This window comes from Lepidothrix coronata, unplaced genomic scaffold (genome assembly GCF_001604755.1).
Source record: "Lepidothrix coronata isolate B3197 unplaced genomic scaffold, Lepidothrix_coronata-1.0 Scaffold30, whole genome shotgun sequence".
In the NCBI taxonomy this organism is placed as follows: domain Eukaryota; kingdom Metazoa; phylum Chordata; class Aves; order Passeriformes; family Pipridae; genus Lepidothrix; species Lepidothrix coronata.
In genome coordinates, this window is record NW_016690210.1 from 100,968 (window position 1) to 123,491 (window position 22,524).

The 22,524-nt window shown below is 45.5% G+C and overlaps 1 protein-coding gene across 4 annotated transcripts in view; it reads right to left on the reverse strand.

Moving 5' to 3' along the window:
• The window catches only part of IGSF5 (immunoglobulin superfamily member 5), a 29,152-nt gene extending 14,614 nt beyond the window's left edge, over positions 1-14,538 (reverse strand). For 3 of the 4 annotated variants that reach the window (XM_017810860.1, XM_017810862.1, XM_017810861.1), the window contains exons 1-5: positions 14,282-14,538; positions 11,819-12,006; positions 5,294-5,614; positions 4,297-4,605; positions 161-289 (exon numbers count right to left, since the gene is read on the reverse strand). In XM_017810860.1, coding sequence (XP_017666349.1) covers positions 161-289; positions 4,297-4,605; positions 5,294-5,614; positions 11,819-11,876 — 817 coding nt within the window. In that variant the 5' untranslated portion in view covers positions 11,877-12,006; positions 14,282-14,538. The remainder of the gene's footprint in view (positions 1-160; positions 290-4,296; positions 4,606-5,293; positions 5,615-11,818; positions 12,007-14,281) is intronic. The other variant, XM_017810863.1, reaches the window with a different exon arrangement.
• Positions 14,539-22,524: the final 7,986 nt, after the last annotated feature.

The window sequence follows — 22,524 nt, forward strand, 5'->3', positions numbered from 1 at the left end:
TAAGGAGCATTTTAACCAGGCCAAGGTTAAGAGGAGGATCTGTCCGCTCACACTTCTGCTTACAGGACTTTGCACAGCACCAGAGCTGCCACAACTTGGGGGTTTATATCTGGTCAAAGATACTTTTTAATATAGAGACCAACTGTGAAGTTCCACTCACCTCTCCTCTTCAGGCAGCAGCGAACAACCACCACAATAATAATGGTCAGAAGAACAATACCAAGGAATGAAAGCACAACTGCAAGTACAATAACCCAGGAGCTTCTGTTGTCTTCTCTGTAATAATTTTCTGTTAAATTAAATGGAGAAACACTGTCTTATCAGAGCCTCAAAACACCCTTTGCAGAATATTTACCTTTTCTCTGAGATGCTTGTTGATTATTAACAAGGAGCCTGTGTTTTCCAAATGACAAATTTGTGGGTGCTGCCCAAGAATTTAAAATATTTCCAAATTCAAATTCTTTAGTGCAGTTGTAACTTTTCCCACCAAAATAGGTATTTTGGGTTTTAATTTATTTGAGTAAATTTTGATATGCTGAACTGCTCTGAAAGCATCCAATTCTCCCCACAGACCACAGCAAGAGTTTTAGGTGACTACTACATTTGGTGATTTCTAGTCTGGAGATATGATTTTCTAATCAATTCTGCCTTGGGGTTTCTCTCAATGATTTCAACAAGTGTTTGATTTCAGGACATGCTTGGTAGGGTACCTGTCACCCACTTAAAGAGCAGCAAAGAGCAAAACCTGAAGAGGTTTTTTTCTCTACCAGCATTTTCCCAATTAACTTGTTCCTCTATCTTTGCTGGAATCTCCAGGGTTAAATGAGGTGATTTAAGGATAACTCAGTGTCTTGCTGGAATCTGTTGCTGTGACCAACCAGGGCTCCTGCATGTTTTAATAATACCTTGGAAAAATAGAATCAGAGAATCACAGGATGGTTTGGGTTGGAAGGGAACTTAAAGATCAAATTCCAACTCCCTGCCATGGGCAGGGACACCTCCCACTGTCCCAGGTTGCTCAGAGCCCCTTCCAGCCTGGCCTTGGACACTCCCATATTTCTCAGATAGACTGATGCAGAAGGAAGATATGCCAGTTCTGATTGTCACATCATCCTGCCCTTTGGTTTGACCACACATTCCAGAAGCACCTCTATCTGATTCATTTACCCTTTGGAAAGCAGCCCCAAAATAACTTTGACAGATCTTTAGAAACAAGCTTCCAATCCAAATTCCAGGTGTGAGGCACATCCAAACCTGGCACAGCCCATTCCACTGCATGTGTTTATGGATGTGTTGTCCTCATTAGAGGTCCCAGTTAATGATTCCATGGCCACCCTTAGCTGACAGCCTCTGGAAAAGGCACCACAGCAAGGAAGGTGACTGGGAGCTGCACAGAGTCAGGGCAATTCCATGTGGGAACAAGGTTTACCTATGGCAGGGAATACACTAAATCCTTTCTATCTACTTATTTGCCTGGGTGTGTGTTTGGGGTCTGGAGGTTTCAGACTTCAAAAATACAGGACCAGAGCCTCCTACAAAGCTTTAACCTCTGCTAGGAGTCTGCATTCTCCAAAGCTCAGGTCATTATGATTAAGCAATTTGTTCCAGTCTTCTCTAATCCTAATGCTCAATCAGCAGGTTTTGGATTTCTTCTGTTCAAAAAAACAAGCACTCAGGAACCCTTAAACCAGTAGTAAATCCTGTAGGCTGCCATCAGTTGTGATTAAAAATGGTGATAAACTTGTTAATAATATTTTTATCTAGAAGTACTGAAACAAATACCTGTGTTGTGTTATATTTTGCTCCATCAAGCATGCCATGATTAAAATGAATGAAAGATGATTAAAATACTAAAGACAGCTATTTATCTATAGGGAAAGCTATTCCTTGGTGTGAAGAGAGGAGCTAAACACACCTGCACTGCCCACACCTCCAGGTCTGCCAGCCCAAGGTTTTTCACTCCCTGGCAGGTTCAGGTTTTGTGCCAGAGGATTTACAGAGCTGAAGGTAGGACAGAGTACAACACAGGCACTCCCAGCATTCCAGCATTTTAGTGTTTCCTCAGTTTGGGAGCATCCAGAGAGAAACTGGAGCTGAGACCAAGCAGGTGGAGGTGGGAGCTGCCAGCTCAGCACACAAGCAGGGGTGCAAGGGAGGGGCACTGAGGGATCAAACCCCTTTGAGCCCATCAGTAAATCCACACGAGGTTACATGGGGTGTTTAGTGTGGACAAAGCCACTGCCTCATTCCATGGGACCCATCCAGACCTCTGGCTCCTCCCAGAGCTGTCCAAATTTTTAGTTGGACAAAGTATCTGCAGAAAAGGGGATTTTCCCTCTCGCATGTGACCAAGGAGAAACAAGGGACTGGAAAAACCCACACGTGGCTTCCTGGACACTTTGGAGCTTCCTGGATAGCTTAAACATCAAAGGAATTCCAGGCTCGTGGAAGATTCTCCATCCTCACCTTCTGCAGGTTAAAGGCCACCTGAATTCAACACTGAGGCCAAGGAGAGCTTGGGCCCAGCTAAGGGACTGCCCTGGATCCCACTTCCCAGTAACAGCTCTGTGAATGCATCACCTGGGATAACTCTGTAGGAGTTCTCAAATTTGGGGCTCAGCCAAACACCACTGTGAGCAAAGTAACTCTGGAGGAGGTGTGACTGACATAAAAATGCACCACCTTGTAGAGCAAGACTGACCTAGAGGTGCAGGAAGGTGGGACATTCCCGTCCCAGGAGCTGTCTGGTTGTAGAGGGCTCAGATTTTTGGTATTTCTTGTATTGCTTGGGAGGAACATGGAGGAATTCATTTCCTCAGGCTTTTAAGTGAAGGGGGAAATTGTTATTACAGTAGTTTTTGGAAGGATTTCTTAGATGTCTGAAGTTTTCCCAGCAACAGGTAGCTTAGGCTGAGCCTGTATACGAAAAGCTCTGAGATTTTAAGTGTGATATATATAAACATTATATATCTTTCTCTGTCATGAATGCCACGCTTATATTTCATTCTAATAATTTAAAGGCTTCATATTCTCCTACCCTCACAAATTTTGAGTGGCTGCTGCTGCACAGTGATATTTCCAAAGAGAAATGAATGATGGTCCTACAGAGCCACTAATAATACACTAATAGCGCTCCATGACATCTGTTTTTCTGCTCTTCTGATTTACAGTGAGTAGCTATGGAAACTGAGGGTGGATCCCTCACTACTTCACAAATCAGCAGGCAGGGGAATTTATTAATTTCCTCAGGATGGCCCTGTTTTGCTCAGTCAGTAATTAAGATCAATGCGACTACAAAAATCCATGTTAAGAATGGTAAAATGACCTTTTCCGACTGCATTTCTGAGCAAGTTCTCCTGAAAAAGGTAATGCTGACAATGACTCACACTGAAAACGAAAGACACAGTTACTCAATCTCCTCAGGTGTTTATGTGTCAAAATGTCTCCACCAGACCCCTCGTGGATCCACTCTAAGAATGTCTCTGCATGTGCCACGTTCACCCATTGCAGAAGAAGCAGCAGTTCACCAAGAGAAGCTGTCAGCATGATTGTAACCTCAGCAAAAATCTTTAGAGTTGTCAAAGGTCTTGCTAACAGTTCTTGAGAGATTTGCATGACATCCAGCCTTAAACCTCCTTCAGTATAAGCCCATATAAAGCAACTTAATGCACTGTCCAAAAACTTCCACATGTGTTGCTGCAGGACATTTTTTACCTTTCTCTAACATTTGGAAGAGGGCATGCCAGGAAGAGGAAAACAGGTGCAATGGCTCTTTGATCTAAGTAGTCTTTGGGATAATGTCCATGGATATTCCCCATCCCTGGAAGTGTTCAAGGCCAGGTTGGATGGGGCTCTGAGCAACCTGGGATAGTGGAAGGTGTCCCTGCCCATGGCAAGGGGGTTGGAATAAGAAAATCTATGGACACTGCTCCTGTGTTTTCCATTTGCACCTGAAGTGCAAGTACAGAGTTATTTAAGATCTAAATTCATTAGATGTTTTCTTGGTCAAGGAGCAAAGTCTAGTTTTCCAGTGAATCCATAGGAATCAGTGGCAGAGGTACAGCTTTGTTTGCCTTGCTCAGTCCTACACTGGGCTTTGTGGTTCATTAGATTTGTATATGTGCATTTTATCCTACCCATATATCAGATTTTGACTACTGGGTCTTAATTCGGTCACCTCTGTACATCCCCTTTGCAAATAAAAGATCTTTTCAAAATGAAACAAAGCAGAACAAAACACCCAGCTCTGAGTACAGCCGGTGCAGCACAGGCAAAGTACAACAAACATTTGCTTACCTGCAGTGGAGTTGTCAAAAATAAGGGTTACAGTTGCATTCTGAGGTTCAGGGAGTGCTTCTATGTCAGCTAAACAAGTCAGAACCTCAGTGGCTGTTGGAGTCACAGTCAGGATGCTCAGGACATTGTGGAGGCCATCAGATCCTTGACTTTGCTGGTTAACATAACTTGACTTATCAATGAGAGAGTCATTTGTCATCCAGGCAATGTCTGGAGCTGGAGCCCATCCTAAGGCTTCACAAACAATTTCAACTGTTGTGTTCTCTTTTACTGTCAAGGTGCTATTTTTGATGAATAAAGATCCATTAACTGTGGGAGGGAAAAGATGTTTTGTTCCTTCAGAATGTTTTGCTGCATTGCTTTCCTGCTGGTAGCTTTAAATCTTATCTTGCTACCCAGAAATAGCTATGCCTTGAGATATGAAGTGAAAAACGATCATTATTACCACAGATATACCATATTCATGGTAGAAACATGCAGATATTGCAACTGCATGGACATATTGTTCACTATACCTAAAGAACAAGCCTCAGCTTTCAGTACCTTTCCAATAAAAAGCAGGAAAATGCACTTTTTAGCCATCCTGACTTAACTTCCAGCTGACAGACAACATAATGAAATAACAGTGTTTCTCTCTTGAGTTTTAAATATGCTCAGGTCGTATCAGGAAAGGTTTATGGGTGGGTGATGAGATGTTATCACCTCACCAAGCACCTCTTTGACAAACAGGTAGTGCCTGGTGGTTAAATCCTGCTTTCCTGGCTTATTCTGATAAAGAATAAGAGATGTAACAGGGAAAAACAGGGGCAGTTATCACCTTTGTTACTGGTGGTCTGAATGTGACTCTCAAACCTGCTTTGGCAGTAAAATTAAGATGAGGTGGACAGGAGGCAAATGAGAACATGGACTCCTTCCCAGGGATAGTTTGAGCAATTCCTCAGAGGATTCCCTGGCGTGCAGTGTAATAAAATACCTTTCTGTTGGTGGCCATACACACCTTGGACAGAGAGAAAGGCAAAGTTGTTCTCGCTGGGTTGCTGGATGCTGCACTCGATTTTCCCGGCGTCGCTCAGCTGGGTGTTGTGGATGATGAGCTCCGAGGTAAACTCATCACCACTGGTGTAATTTTGGGAGGTGAAGCGCTCTGTGGTTTCCACGGATCCCTGGGAACTGAGGACAGTGAGGACAGGATTCCCATTGGACAGCCAGATGAGGATTTTCCATCCTGCAGACACGGTGCAGTTAAACCTGGCCTGGGAGCCAGCAAGGACTGTGGCATTAGCAGGGCCTTTTGTGATGGAGTAACAACAGCCAAGACCTGAAAGGAATCAAAAACCGGCCTGTAAACACACGTAAAACACCACCAAAGGTGGTTAGATAGTTTAAAAAAATCTTAACCAGCTCAGAGACGGAGACATGCAATCTAACCTTTCAGCTCCAGTTTAGATTAAGTGGGTTTTTTTAAAGATGTATTTAATCTTTTGTCTCTCCTTCTCCCTCTCCAAAATCACCTTTTTCTCTTCAGTAACTCGCTGACCACCCTTTTATGGAAAGAAGAGGTTGCACTTTTGAATAGGCAGATAAATGAGTTCTCTAGACTTTAAATAATGAAAGGGGTATGTAAGTGGTCCCCTTGCCATATCTTGGATTGTCACTGATTTTTGGGGGTTCCACATATATCCTTCTGTGCTCTTTCCTCTATTCCTCATGCAGGTATCACATGCATACTTACCCACCTTCTCAGGCTTCCTGTTAACCAGAGTTGCTGTAACTCACCAGTTTTAATTCCCTAAAAGGCAGTATGAGTTTTGGCCACTGCTTTTCAGAGCTGAAAGCTCTTTTCTAACGAAGGCATTTTGTTTTCCTTTCCTCCTCAGCGGGCCCAGGGCCTCCCACTGCCCTCAGAAGAGTGGAGGTGCAGCTGTTTCCCAGGCAGATGGAGGATTCCCTGGGTGGGGGAAGGCAGGAGCACCTGCTCCTGCTGAGCAGAAAGTGAGGGAAGGACGAAGGATGAAGGCTGACACCTTCTTTTTCAAAGCAGCAGCTGGGACTTCAGTCCCTGAAGTCCAACTTTGAGTCTCTCCAAGGATGGACCTTTCACAAGCTCCCTGCAGTCCTGCCAGGGAGCTCTATCTTTTCATCACTTCCTGGGAAACATTCCTGGTGAGGACACACCAGGGCTGCCAGTGGTGCCCTAATGATTCCATCTGTACTCAGCGTAACAAAAGCAATTAGATATTATTGTCCATAGCAGTCTAATTAGAACCTCGTGCCTGCAAATTTGGCCTGAGAATAACTGCTCGATTGTTTTCCAGGAGAAAGGAAGTCTGGGATGGTCATTCCTCCCCTTCCTAAGAGTATTCAGGACAATGAAGTGATTTTTAAAGGTTTTGCTCACCCCAGGTTTTGCACGCTTTGGGTAGTTTATTCAGTAATGGATTAACTATAAATTACTGAAAAAAAAAAATTTCATTCAGTAAATTAGTAGGGGGAGAACATGATGTATTGTTTCACACAACAGAGATGTTTGATAGTTGTATAAATGGAACCAGAGCCCAGTCTCAGGTATGACATTGCAACCAGCACCCTGGGCATGGGGTCTGTAATCTCATTGCTCCAGTGTCCAGACAATTTTATAAATCCCAGCCCACATTTAACCCAGTCAAAGTACATCTCTATCTAACCAGTGTATAACTAATCAGATTTGTGCCCATGATTGTTCTTTAATATAAATAGCTCCTCTCTTTCCTCTCACCCACTGCATGTATTTACAGACCTCTTTGTTTTGCAAGATTGTACAAACCCAGCTCTCCCTGGTTCTTTGTATGGTTGACTCTGAGTTCTCTCATGTTTACAAAAACCTTTCCAACGTTTTTTCACCTTCCTGGCTTATGTCACCTCTGCCTTGCACCTCAGTCTCCAAAGGATTTCTGTGGGTGAGCGACAAAACATTAAATGAAAAGCAAACTTTACCTAAACTGATAGTTAATAAAGGCAGATAAGATACAGTAAAACATATTTCTGACCAACTTAAATGGTTCATTTTTTTCCAGCAGCATTTATTCAAAGCTTCCTTCAGACTTGTAAAGCTGAACTGAAATATCTTAAGACATGAGACAGCTTGAAGGTGAACTCAGCAATCAAACCTACGAAAACATTGCTTTGCAAACAGCCAACCCAACAAGATGCCTAAAAACCATTTCCTCTCTTTTCTGTTTGTCACTTCCTGAAGTTTAGGAATTGGCCACATGCCAGTGGATGGAACCATTTACAGAGCTCTGGGTTTCCTAATGAACATGCACTGACGAAGTTCACTCCGTTTGCCATGTAATGTGTCCCTCTTCCCTGATATTCAACATCCAGTTGCCATGATTTATATTCATCACTTACATTACCAGGGTCGAGACACTCTCCTAAGCTCAAACAAGTCTTTGAATTCACTATTTTTCCTTGACTCCTGTTGTAGCCAGACTTCACAATACTGCTCCCTGCACCTCTATAATGTCTGTAACATATTGATGTGTTGAGTTTGTTCATTTTTTATATTTTGTTTGAGGCCTCCCTGCTTGGAAGACTTCAGCTACCATGATGATAGACATAGACATGAACAAACCTCCTTTGAGGGAACACCAAAATGCATTTGGCTGCTCCTGAAACAGGAGCTGCAGCACTTACCCACCCTGCTCCTCTTAATGCAAACTGATCCCTGTGCATTTGGAATTCATTTCCATGCCTGTGCAACCACTTTGCTTTTTTAAAGGAGCCATGATTTGCTATGGCTCTGAATAAACGATGTGACTTTCAGGACAATGTTTCCCGTTAATTAATCATTTGCCATGAGATCATGTCTGTGAGTTCCATTATAGCCTCCGAAATTTATCCCTAGACAGGAACAATCAGTGACCATTTGCTCTAAAAATTCATGGTTAATATTGCTTTTGTTTTCTTCAGACATTCAGGACATCATGGGCAGGTAGGTAGGAGTTATTCCTGCATATATATATATATATATATATGTGTGTGTGTGTGTGTATATATGTATGTAATATAATTATTTTTTATCAGTCCCTAGATGTTGTAGGATCTACATCTTCTTCCTCCAACCACATCTGCTGGAGCAATAGATGGTCTTTCCCTGAGTGCTGTCCACCAGGGAACAGGTCCATACCCCACATGGGGATCCTCTGGGAGGCAGAAGGACTGAGGAGCAGGACACAGCTCAGCCTTACCTCCATTTAGATCCCAGTAAAGCCCCAGCACGGCCAATAAAGGAGTTTCATGAGCCTTCTCCACCTGCCCCCTAAACATTTTCTGTGATTTTACCTTTCCCTCTTTATCTTCTTGCTTTTATTGTTTATCCTGCAATAGCACGTGGAGCCCTGAGCCAACAGTGTGTTCCATTGTCCAGCCCACACACAAACACTGATAAAGTCCCTTGTGGGAGGTCAGAGAGGACATTCATGACAGAAATGGGGTCTAAACTTGGTTCCCAGAGCCTCCAGCCAGGGCTGTGAGTCCTTTTGCTGGACCTTGCTTCTTGCACCAAGGAGAACATTTTAGTGCTGGTTTCATTTACATCCAGCTTTAAAAACGCCTTGCAGATGGTTGCTTTTAAACAAATTAGGGCCTCAGGCTTGATTTTCACTGCACTTTACAGCAATTACATGTTCAGCTCCTCACAGCTGTTTCAGCATCTGCTTCCCCACACACAACCAGCGAGACATCCCACCCAGGCAAACACCCCCCCTGCAGCAGGGGAATGTCAGGCTGTCTCCACGATTATCCCAGGCTTCTGAAGAACAAAGCTGAGTGAGGACACCTTCTCTGAGGCACAGCACTAATTGTGTGCAGAGCAGTGGTGAGAATCTGCTTAGATGAAGGACTCGTGGGGTCCCAGTTGCTCAGCCCTTCCCGACAGCACACGGGGTAAACACCAGCCCCTTTATGAGCTGTTTGTTCCCTCATCTGTCACACAAATTCACTGTCACATCACTGCAGGTTTTGAGGAAATGAAAATGCATCTTGTTCCCTCATTTGCCAAAGAACAGCCCTTGCCCTTCATCGACAATGTTTTCTCTTCCACGCTTGAAGTGCCTCCAAAGGACCCCTTTCTCATGCTGAAGTTTTCAACAACAAGGGCATTGAGATGTGCCACCTTCTCCTCCTTCCCTCCTCTCCTGTGCCCACTCTGTCTTCCCTCTTTTGTAAGTGACCTATTTGGATGCAGCACAGTGAAGGACAGGATGGGCTTATCCTTTTGCCAGAATGATTCCCTTTTTTTTTTTTTCAGCCTCATTATCGTATTTCAAAATAATCTCACCCATATTGCCCTTCCACAAATGCTGCCTTTTATCCTTCAGTTTTTGTGTCCAGTTTCTCTCTTCCTCCCTTCCCTCACTGCTATTTCTGTTTGAATTTCTACATTTTTTCCTTCTAGAAAGTTTCAAATTCCTTTTCCTTTTCACTTTTTCTTTAGTCTCTTGCTCCCCCCCACATGCCTCCCCTGCCTCACTGCTGGCCCACTGCTCCAACAACGGCTCTGTTAAATAAAATAAATAACTAAATAAATAAACAGCTCAGGTTTATTCCAAAACCCAACAGCCCTGCAGCTGAGCTTTTTGAAAACCAAAGTAGGTTAGAGCTTGTCAAAGCCTGCAGAGAAGGACCAGCTTGTTCACTTATGTTAACAAGATTTTTAAATGCTTACAGGATGTTTCTGTCAAGTAATACCAGACTACTGATACTCAGCAACAGAGATTTCCACCCACCTGCACCCAAACCTCTCCACAGCCCCCAGGAGTGTCTTCCCCTCTCTTCTCTTACTCACTATTTGACAGCTGTCCCTGTTACAACTTCCCAGTGTCCAAAAATAAGAGATTCAGGGACTTCCTGAGCCAATAATGGAATCTGCACCTATGGGTCTGCACTCTGTGATATTTGTTTCCAGCTTTTTTTCAGCCTATTTATAATCTGGTGTCCTCCATATCCACTGACCATGAGCTTTACTATTTAATTACACACTGCAAGAAAAAGTTCAGTCTTTGGTTCACCTTAAATCTTCTTTCTGATACTTTTCCTGGTTGCCACTGGTTCTTTTTCTTATGAGAAATTGTGAATAACCATTTCGCCATTCACTTCTGTAGGATTAATTATTTTAATACATTGTTACCATTTATTCTTTTTCACAAGGAGAAAAAATATCCCAGTCTAATGAAGGCCTCCTGATCCTCTCCTCTTGGCCCAGAGGAGCTGTGGCTGCCCCATCCCTGGAAGTGTCCAAGGCCAGGTTGGACAGGGCTTGGAACAACCTGGGCTAGTGGAAGGTGTCCCTGCCCATGGCAGGGGGGTGGAACTGGATGATCTTTAAGGTCCCTTCCAACCCAAACCACCCTATTATTCCATGATTCTATACTTTTGACACCTCTGCCTCACTTTATACATTTCTCAGATCTTATACGTCCTTTTTGAAATGGAAAAGCTGACAAAATATCCAGTATCCAAGATATAAAGTTTTTGTGGATTTATGTAATGCCAGATTTCTTTTTATCTACCTTTCTGAAGGCACTGAGCAGTGAATTTTGTTTCTCTTTTTCAGCAATTTACTCTCCTTTCAATGTATGCACTCTTTTCCCTCACTAGACATCTCAGTTCAGTGATGCTTTGCATTGAATGCTTTCTGTGCCTTTATTGCTTCCTTGGTATCATGACATTTTCTGGCAAATCTTCCTAGTCCCTCTTTGGATTTGGCTGCCCTATGTAATTCTGCACCACCTGCAAAGTCTGCCACCTCACAGTTCACTCCTCTTCACCAGGTTGTTTAAGAGCTTGTTGAATACCACACATCCCTGTGCAATTCCACTGGGAATAGCACTCTGTTTATAAAACTCACTGTTTATTCCTGCATTGTGTTTCCTTTCACCAGTTATTAAGCCAAGGTAATACCTTCCCTCTCATCCCACTGCTCCTGTCAGAGCCTGTTAAAACCCCAGCTAGACTATAATTTAAAAAAAAAATCAGCTTTGTCTTTATTATCCAGCGAGTCACTTTATATTTCCTTTGCCTTTAAAAGCTTTGCACCAAGACACTTTTAATCTGAAGCCACTTGGAAACTCAGGCGTGTGAAATGTGACTTGGTGGTAAACCAGCAACATGATGATTTGCACATATTTCTGGAAGCAAAACCAGCTGCTGCTACTGAGTTTTCAACAGATGCCTCCTAAAAAGCTGCAGAAAACAGAAGGAAGAGGAATACAAGGAGAGGGGGAAACTGGAAGAGGGCAATCTACCCATCTCTTCCCTACCCCACACACTGCTCAGTCCTGCTCACTGAACCCCACTCTGAGTCATCAGATCATTCAGGCTTGAAATGCCAACTCAGCTATTTCCCAAATTTAACAATCCTACTCTGGGACTGACTGTGTCCACTCTGATCTCTCCAGGAACAGCCACTTATATGGCTTTTAATTTATTTCCCACACTTGGTCCACGGGGGCTCATTTCACGGGTTATGGACGTGTCCTACCTGGGAGAGAGGCAGTCAGGATGAGAGGAAGTAAAATGGATCTCTGGAGCCTCTCCATTGGAGCATTCTCTCCTGGTCCCTCAGGCAGAAAGCCACCAGCAGTCAGTGCATCCTTGAGGAGAAGCTGAAGGACGAGGACTTATCAAGTTGCTGCTTTGCGTCCTGGGATCAATGTGACTTTGTGTGACCTGTAATACCAACAGGGGGAAGAGATTAAATGAGGGAAGGTTTGGAAGGAGAGCAGGATCTCTCCTCAAATAATTGCTTCAATAGGTGGAGAGGAACTTTTTTCAGCAGAGAAACCTCCTCCTACAGACCTCACATCTCTTGTGCCCTTAGTCCCTCCTGGCTGTTACAACACTGCTGCCTCAGGGCTGACTGGGTCGGGGGAGCTCCAGCTTCACCACTGATGTTAATCATGAACAACTGGGAAAAATAACTCTCTGAGCTGCCCAAAACTGTGTGGGAATCTGCCCCTGGTGTCCTGGCAGACTAATGAACCCTGTGCTCCATCACTCGCTGCCATGCAGGGCACCAGCCACTCCCTTGGGGTCAGAGGGGCCCAGACCTCCATTTGTAGGGGTCAGTACCCCCCTCTCAGGAAACTGATGTCTCCTGAGCCAGGTATCCTTCAGGAGAGGAGGGATACACCCAAAAATGTTGCTTTAGTGTGTTTCTGTGTGCTTTACTCCAAAACTAGCATTCCTATTCATACATTTCCATGGAGAGCTTGCTGGCATCATTGATGTGGCAGTCCTGTCACAGAGGGGCCACCCCGGACAGGAGGAACAGCTCCTGCCACTCTGGCCTCTCCATCTCACCTGCCTTGGGGCAAAGATGAGAAACATGAAATCTCCTCCCAGCTCCCCAGTCTGAGCACTCAGAAAGGCTGATAGTGCAAAAAAAGGTCGCCGGGGTTATTTCTCTGAAACTTAGAGTGCCCCTTAAACCCCAGAATAAACCACCAGCAGCTCTCCACTGTGGTCAGAGATAATACACAGAGCCTGGGTGTGAGCCACCACTTTACTTCTGCATTTTCTGCCATTCAGTGTTTGTGATTCACTTGTGAGATATTTTTCTCCTCCCTCTCAAAATATGTGGGAGTTTGACTGTGCTGCTTGGTTTACAAACTTCTCCCCCAGGAAACCAAGTCATGGCACAGAGGATGTGGTTTTGTGGCCAGACCACATTTCTGGGCAGGAAAGTGTTTCTGATTTGGGGGGATGTTCTCTGTGGCAGCACATTGTGCAAGGTACAAAATAAGTGTCACCACAGGGACACCCTGAGTTCCCTGCTCAGCTGCAGCACCAGGCTATGCCAGAGCTCCATTCCCTGCTTGGTGCTTTAAGCAAGGGGTCTCTCTGACTTTTCTGCTCAGCCCAGCTGGCATCCTGCTCCACGTTTTCCCTTTTTACAGTCTTTCAGTTTACCTTGAGAGCTTAAGGGGCAGCCCTGTCAACTAAGGAACATTTTAAGCCAAACCCGTGGGTTTATTTCTCCACCTGCTGTTCACGGGCTGTTTTGGGTTTGCCCAGTGCATTTCGAAAGGTTTAGGTTTTTTCTCACTTCTCAGGTTTCCTGTGTGGGGAGGGAGGGTCACTGTGCACAGCCTGGAGGGATTCCTCCTGGCTCTGTCACTGGGATGGCTCTTGGCACGTACACAGATCAGTCAGTAGCTACAGGAGTCAGTATTATCTGTCACACGGAGTGAAACAGCCCAAGTGAAGCAGCAGGAAACAAACACAAAAGCCAGGGCAGGGTCCTTTTCCAGGAAGCTGTGATCCCCAGCAGGATCTACAGGAGAGAAATCCCCTGGCCAGGGCAGCCTGCATACCTACAAATCCAGCTGCACTGATGCAATCTGAGCCGGGCAAAGTTTTTTTTTCTTTTTTTTTGTGGCAAAAAAAATGAACCGGAGAGAATCTGATGCCAAAATCCAGGGCAAAATCAGCAAACAGCGTGGGGTGAAGCAGAGCAGGACGGGAAAGGGAGGTATCCATAACGTTTTGTTTCAAAATGGGCTTTCAAAGGGCCGGGAAATACTATCTGATCCTCAGATGAAACAGGATATTTTGGCTGAGGATGAATTAAATGCCTGGGGTTTGTCCCGTGCCGCTTTTCACCCTGCAGGTGCAGGGGGTGACTCACATCGCCGGGGCTGCTCTGAGCTGCTCCTCTCTTATCCACCACGCAGGCAGGGGGATAATGACAACACTAGTGCCCTAGAGGAATGGCAGCTGGATCCAGCCTGGCACAGAGCGGGGCTCGGATGCTTTGGGACCCCCACCCCGAATGCCAGGGAGCAGAGTAGGAGATGGGAGCCACAAAAAGCCTCTGTTCACCCCGCTGCCGCCACCCCGGGGGAGCCTTCCCGCTGGGGCAAGAGCAGGGGAAAGGCTGAAATTATCCTTCATCCTCCAGCTCCTTCTGCTGGGAAGCCAATAAAATTCCTGGAGCGGTTACCTGGATCACATCCCCGGGCGCCGAGAGGTTCTCCCACCGCTTTCCCTTTGGCGACAGGTCCGGCTCAAGCTCCCAAACCAGGGGGTGCTGGAGGAAGAGGAGGCTGGAGGTGTTCAAAGCGGAGATTCCTGGGTTCCCCCACCTGTTGTCCCGGGGAAACTTCCCTCTGGTGTCGGGGTGACTGTCCCCCAGCCCTGGGCCACTCGCCTGTCCCACACTGTCCCCGTGGCACGAAAAGGGTGGCCTCTCCCCTTCCCTCCGCCCCAACACGCCCGTCGGTCGCCCTGTTAATGTTTAACCGGTCCCACAGGAGGAAGTGAGGCACGGCCGGTGACACACGCAGCGAACAAACTTCACGCCGTCCCAGCCGAAGGGATGGGTGGGTGCCAGCGCCCGACCCTGGGCAGAGCTTGGCTGGGCTGCGCAGCCGGGACGTGAGGGGGCTGCTCTTCCAGGTGTTCAACCACCCGGGTGAGTTGGTGGCACCAGTTTTCCCGTTGTAATGACACGTGGGAGTGCAAAGATCCTGGCACCGGTTTGGTTTTCCCCCTCGTCATGACAACGCAGGTGAGCGTGATGGTGCCTGGCACCGATTTTCCCCCGTTACAATGACACAGGTGAGTGCCAAGGTCCTGGCAGCATTTTTCCCCTGCTGTAATGACACGGGTGAGTGTGAGGGTGCTTGGTGCCAAGGCTGGAGCTCATCCCACTGTTCCAGCCCTGCAGGAGACGTGGCAGAGAGCAGAAGGGCCCGTGCCAGCCGTGCCCTCACCACTGTCACCCACGAGGTCCATCAGCAGCCCCTGGCAGGGTGAGGGGATGGGGCAGGGCCAGGGAACATCCAGGGGGAAGTAGCTGAAGGAGGTGGGGCAAGGGAAGGGCTGGAGACAAGGCTTTGTAGAACTTGTCATGTAAAACTTTCATATGTAAAATTTTACACGGCTCCAAGGGCCCCATCCAGGGCACAAGGACAGGGCCAGGGACACAGCAGGCTGTGGCAGAATCACAAAATCACGGGATCACTGAGGTTGGAAAAGCCCTCCCAGCCCATGGAGTCCAACCTGTGCCCCATCCCCACCTTGTCCCCCAGCCCAGAGCACTGAGTGCCACATCCAGTCCTTCCTTGGACAACTCCAGGGATGGGGACTCCAAACCTCCCTGGGCAGCCCCTGCCAATGCCTGACCACCCTTGCCAGGAAGAAATTCTTCCTGATGTCCAGCTCCTGCAGCCTTCCTCTTCCTCCCAGAGCTGAACTGCATCCTGCCCATTACAACACTGTAGGTCAGTGAGCTGAACTGATGTGACACACCAGGAGATTTCTGTGATGACTCCATCTGCTGGGAAGCTTAAACAGTAAAGAGGGGACATGCAACTTTCCTGAAATATATTTCCTACTAAGCACAGCAGCAGTTCTAGCAGGCAGAAATTAATGCCACAATGAAAGGTTCAGTTCAACAAAGGGAAATGAAACATTCTGTCTGGGGAATTGTGACCAATTTCCGAAAAGATGTTTCAAAAACTTTGCTCTATTAGGAAAAAAAAAAAAGTTACCCTGCCTTGTTAAAAACAATAGTTATGAAACATCCAGGAAGGTGGTTTTTTTTTTAACCAGTTACAATTTTTTCTTATTGCTTTCTTGCTTTTACAAACTTCTCCATTTTTAAAGTCTAAAATCCCATTTTCTTGTTCCACCAACAGCCCCGATTTTATAAAAACATTCTTGAAATACCTTCTGTATAGTTGTGTCTGAATAAAGGTAGAGGAAGAAAAGGTGTAACATCTAATAAGCAGATTCCACCACTGGTTGCCCAAGAAGGAAACGTGCAGAAGGTTAAAAGAGATTGACTGGATTTTTAGCTTGAATTAATATAGATAACTCTTTGTAAAAATGCTTTGGAAAGGATAATAGCTGCTTTTAAAACTTTTACAGAACTGCTGAGGACAGATTGGCTCTGCCATCTTTCTAATTGCTCTTCAGGTAGATTTAAGCTGCTGTTAGATCACCCTTATCCCCTCCTCTGCCAGACTAAAGCCTTGCTCCCTCAGCATCTCCTCACTGGTGCTGTGCTCTAGACCTCTGTCCACTTGATGTCCTGCCACTGGAATTCTCTACATCCAGCTTGTGCTGAAGGGCATAAAACCACACACAGCTTCCCAGATGTGTCTAGTGGAGGGGAATAATGGTTTCTCTGAATTTGCTGGCAATACTTCTGGAATGTGCCCTGGTACCTGGTTTGCAGTGAGAGTGCACTGCTGGCTTGTGTTCACCCCGATGTTCATTTCTCTTCACTGAGGTTTTTGTCACCCACTGTCACTTAGGTGGGACCACTGCAGCTCATACCTTCAGGTTGTTGCACCTGATGTGCAGAACTTTGTGGTCCTTCTTGCTGGATGTCACAATATTTCTGTTGGCCCGGACCTCAGGCTTGTGAAGGTCCCTTTGGATGTCATGTTACTGCACCTGAGCTGCTGCCCCACCACAGGGACTTCATTGCCATCCCCTCAATGTAGAGTGAATAGAATCATTTAGGTTAGAAAAGACCCCCAAAATCACTGAGAAAAGTTGAAACCCACAGTGGGAACCAGTTGAGTTGTGGCCCAGAGTGTTTCTATCCTGCTCTGGATCTGACCCCAGTGGGAATCATCAGGAGAGCACCTGTCACCTCCACCCACACACACCCACTGGCTTGGCTTCATCAACTGGAATCTTCCTGGGGCTCAGTGAAGGGATTCAAATGTTCCTTGTTTTCCCCAGGGCTGCTCAGGCAACCACCACACGCATTCATATTTTATTAACTATTTATTAGTGCCCTGTCAGCTCCTTCCTTACTTTGACTTGCCTAATGAACCGTGGTGAATGCGACCTTTGGCACTGGTAAGGAAGGGTATGGGATAAGACACTACATGATCAAGTGTCTGAATCCCCAGCTGCTGAGGACAGCCTGCATGCCCAAGGCTACCCATGCCCATGACTGTTCAAAAGATCAGGTCCTAAGTTTGCCACTCTGATTTAAACAGAAAGTCATTTTGTGAATCATCAGCCTGCACACCGGGCAGATTCCTACCTCCCACTCCAGTTCCTCTAGACACTTCTTTCCAATCCTTCCTTTTTCTTCTGCCTGTAAGTAGGAGGATTTTTACACATTCCCCACCCCACCCCAACCCTTCCAAGCTCCTCTCTGTGTGATGTGTAAACCGCTGGAGCAACCCCCCACATTTTTTGTTCTGGAGTGTGTTAGTCTGGAGCATAAATCTACACAGCTTGCTGAGCAATCCCTCACAAGAAGCTCCAAGGGAAATGGACTTCCTGGGAGCCTCCTGTCGTTGCCATTGGGGCCATGAGTGCAATTTTTTTATCCCTCGAGGGAGAATTGGGCAAATTGTCATGACAGGAAAAACTGAAAGAGAGTAGGTTTAGATTAGATAATAGGAAAAAAATCTTTACTGTGAGGGTGGTGAGGCCCTGGCACAGGTTGGCCAGAGAAGCTGTGGCTGCCCCATCCCTGGAAGTGTCCAAGGCCAGGCTGGATGGGGCTCTGAGCAGCCTGGGGTAGTGGAAAGTGTCCCTGCCCATGGCAGGAGGGTTGAAACAAGATAATTTTTAAGGTCCCTTCCAACCCAGACCATTCTATGATTCTGTGATGGAAAATGAACAGCGTTTAAACACCTTCATTCATAAAATCCCCAGGCCCTACAGTTCCATGCTGTACTTTGGCTTATTTATCTGAGTCAAAGGAAGTATAACCATGTGATTTGAGCATTAGAACAGCAGAGAAGGGGCACTTAAAATATTAAAGCTGATTTGAGGCAAGTGCTAGAAACAGGAATAAAATTCTTCATTTCTTCATGAAAATGGGCTTGAAAAGTGGTTTGACCATTACATGGATTTTGAGAAATGGCTCCCTATTAAAAAAAATACATTTTCTTTTTTCTGATGAAGAGCAGGAGAATTGAAACAGCTGGAAAAGACTAAGTGAGGAGACAAGCTGCCCTTGTGACTGAATTAATTGCCTCTATCTTGATGCCTACAGGATGCTGCTCTCCAGGAGCAAATGAGGCCAAAGAGATGTTAAGCCACAACTTTTCCAACTCTGGCTCTGTTTTTTACCCTCTCTTTCTATGCCATTACTCCTTTCTTCCACTGTTTGCCAAAATGTTTGGTGATCTGCAAGGCATGTTTCTCACTGAAAACAGATTTTATCAGCATTAGTTGTAGAGATCAAAGTGAGACACACAGACCCCTCTTTGTGTCTCACAGATTTTTTAAATCTTTTAATTGATCTCAGTGTAGTCTCACTTTTCCTTAATCAGAAGCCTAAGGAAAAGCTCCAGAAATAACAGGGCTGTGCCATTTCCTCTTTGTGTTTCCTGTGGGACTGTTGGGATGCATTTTCCCCCACGTTGTACCCAGGTTGTAGGGTATGAGAGCTCTGGAGACCCTTTTCTGCTTTCGGCATCAAGCACAGCAAACACTCAGTGCAAGCTGGGTCCTTGCCTCTCTATTTTCACTCCAGAGTTGTCTGAAAGACCAGGTTAGACTGGACTTTCTGGTTTAGGCTGCAAAAGTCAGCTGGGACCAATCCCACCAACAAATGATGCTTCCCATTGATTTGAGGAATCTTGTTTTCTCTCTTTCCTAGGAAAGCAAGTAATCTTTGTCTTGATCTAAAGATTCATGAAGTGATGCTGCTGTAAATCAAGGCCTGGATAAATTCTCAAAAGCCCTATAACACCAATGTAACTAATTTGATTTTTTTCCTTTATTTCTTTTTCTTTCTTGCTGATTATTATGAAGTCATAGCTGTGCGAAGAATTGCTGCGAGCCCTTAATGAGGAAATTTTTGGATATAACCTTCCTCCAGACTTTCACACACAGGAGACCACAGGATTAACCACTTTTTCTTCTTCCACCCCCCCCCCCTACTTTCCTTGCAGTTTTTATTTGACCTGACTAAATCTGCACAACTGGAATGTGGTTCTCCAGTACTTTCCTGCCAGCACTCCTTGTGAACCACATTCCATGTTCCCCCTTTGGCAGGTGTATTTCTCCTCTCCAGCACTGAAATCTGTGGTGAGCTGTAGCTGGTAAAACAAAAATGTCCTAATTCAGGGAATGTAGATGAAGTCCAGGCAACAAGAAGTAATAAAGTTTATCACATAATGACAGGAGATGCAGCTTTGGTGCTGTCAGGAGGAGTGTAAATCTGAGAAGGAAATTTTTAGTGCTCTTTAATACAGCAGTTCCCCTGGCAACATTTTCTTTAGCTTTAGAAATGCTTTGTCTCTGGTCCAAACAGCTTAATTGTTCTGATTATCTTTCAGTTTATTCCTAAAAAACTTTTCAGTGCATATTAACGTGCCAAGAAAATGTAAACATCGTTCTCTCCACTCGTTACGCTTTTTATTATTGCTTAAGGTCATGTTTTTAGGCTCCCTCCTGAGCTTTACATGCAAAGCCAGATTCTTCCAGGAGTTCAGGCAAAGTGCAAATGTATCCAGAGCTCCTTTAAAACTGGTTGTGTTCAACACCTCTCTGCCAGTGCACAGTAAGTCAGGTGGACACTGCCTCGTCCAGGGCTCCAGATCCCACAGGACTGCCCTGATAAGGCCAGGAAAACTACCATGGGACTATGAAATTATACCCCTATCCTTTCTTTCTTTCTTTCCTGATGATTTTGCAAGGCTGCCAGTTATGAGGAACCTCTGAAAATAGAATATTAATGACTATTCCCAGAGTGACCTGCAGGCAGGATCCAAACTGCCACTGCAGTGATGAGAGAGCAGATTGTCACCATAACAGTAGGTGTTTTACTGGAAGAGCTGTTTCTTTTTTGCATTTTCATGAAATACATCCTTGTGACTGACATCTTACTGCTCCCTTTGGGCATTGTTAAGATCACCAAGTAGAAATGGCAGGGTTGGTTGGGTTTTTTTTAAATCAACGTCTCCTCTGTGCTGTATTTGTGATATCAAGCCTGTGACTGAAAGCTGCCCTTTCACAGTAAGTGAAATCTCTGTCAGAGATGGTTTCAGATATTCATTTCTCTTTATGTGCCAGAGTAATGGATCACTGCTGTATTTTGGCTTTCTCTTATACGGGAGCAGTAAACTTTATACTGATATTCAGGCTGAGAGAGCTGGAGCTGTTCATTCTGGAGAGGAGAAATCTCCAGGGTCAACTTAGAATCCCTTCCAGTGTCTAAAATGGGCCTACAGGAAAGCTGGAAAGGGACTTTTTACAAGAGGATGCAGTGATAGGACAAGGGGGAGTGGCCTTAAAATGAGGGAGGGTCGATTTAGAAAGAAAGAAGTTTTTTGCGATGAGGGGGGTGAAAAACTGCAACAGGTTGCCCAGAGAGGTGGTGGATGCCCCATCCCTGGAAACATTGAAGGCCAGGCTGGACAGGGCTCTAAACAATCTGGTGGAGTTGAAAATGTCCCTGCCCATGGCAGAGGGGATTGGATTAAATGACCTTTAAAGCTCCCTTCCAAGCCAAACCATTCTGTGATTTCAGGATTCTCTTTGGTCTTTGCAACCCTTGTACACAAAATAAGATCCTATAAAATCTTAGGGAACTGGTGAGTACTGAAAGATGTCAAGAATATAGTAAAGATTTACATGTTTGTAGGGTAAAGTTTGCAGTCCTCTCTTCTTCTCTATCCCACACAGCACTTTCTCCAGAAGGCTCAGTTCCAGTGGCCACTGGAGTCAAACCTCCTGCCAGCGTTACACCTGCAGGGCTTGGCCTCAGCATGAGGGGTTGATGTGCCTAAAATGGGCTGAGGGGAGCAAAGAGGGGCATCAAACACCCTCACCCTCAGCACTGAGCTGCTGTTCCTCCACCTCCTCACCTCAGGAGGTGGCATCCCTCACACACCACGTCTCCCTCCCACTCCCAGCTCAGCTCCCTCTGCTTTTTAATCCCCTGGTTGAACCTTTACCAGCAGAAACACGTGTAAAACCTGCAGGTCCCTTTATGTACTCGAGTCAAACATTTACTTACAACTGCTGTTTCGGCGCTAATAATTAAATTAAACATGAAGGGAAGAGAGCAGCCTGGAAGATCTACAAGCTGTGGGGGTGTAAATCACACCACATAACTAATTTATGACATTCTGTGCCTGCAGCGGTTTGTAACTGTAATTGTGTAATTGTAGCTGTGATTTCTGAGGAATAGAAAGCTGATTACACTCTATCCCTGCACCCAAAGTCATAAATTAAAAGAGGTCAGGTCAGGTCAGTAGCTGAATGCAAGGAATGTTGTGTGCATGGTTCAGCTGGAGACATTCTAACAAGGCACTTGGATTTATATTTCCCCCCCACAAAAATAACACATTTCTGAATTTGTGAAACGTCGTCTCTCATCCATTGAAATTGTCCAATTACATTTTTCAGTGAAAATGCACTTGAGTGAACTTTTTAGAAGAGCGGCATCAAACCAGGCTTTGAAAGAAAATCTCCGTTTGCTCTGCCAGAACATGTGCAAATTCAAGTGTGTTTTTTCAGGCTGGATCCCCTATGTGCTGTATATATCTCCTAAGTCCTGTGACTCAGATTCTTTCCTCTATCCACTGTGATATTTGTAGATATTTCTAGAAATGCATTGGTGTAATAAAATAATGAAGTTTGGTGCAATGAATTCCAGCTTGAAACAAAGAAGCACAACACATTACAAAGGTAAGGAGAAAACCGAGATAAAATAAAAGATAAAGGCAGTAAGGGAGAACTTTTCCATTTGTGGGGTTTAGTTCATAACTGCCTGTGTTCAGCAGACAATCTGATGGCCTTCAGTTATTTCCCTTCCTCTTTTTAAGTGATAAGGGAACAGCACTGTGCTTCCAGCTCCCAAGGAACATGTCAGGCAGCCCCAGTGCTCACGGTGGTGACACAGGCAAAGTCATCTCAGGCTGGATCTTGTTCTTCCAAAAGGTATCAGCTGTGGTTAAATTTAATTTATTTTCTTTGTCCAATTCCGTAGATATTCCCTGAGGCATTTTTTGAGAAGGGGAGAAAATTCAGCAGTTTCAGACTCAGATCCAACCAGGGCGAGTGCCTGGTCCTGTCCTTGGGTCACAACAACCCCCTGCAGCTCCAGGGGAAAGTGCCTGGTGGGAAAGGCCCTGGGGGTGCTGGTGACAGGGAATGAACACGAGTCTGGGTGTGCCCAGGGGGGCAAGAGGCCAATGGCACCTGGTTTGGATCAGGATTAGTGTGGGCACAGCCCCAGGGCAGGGATTGTGC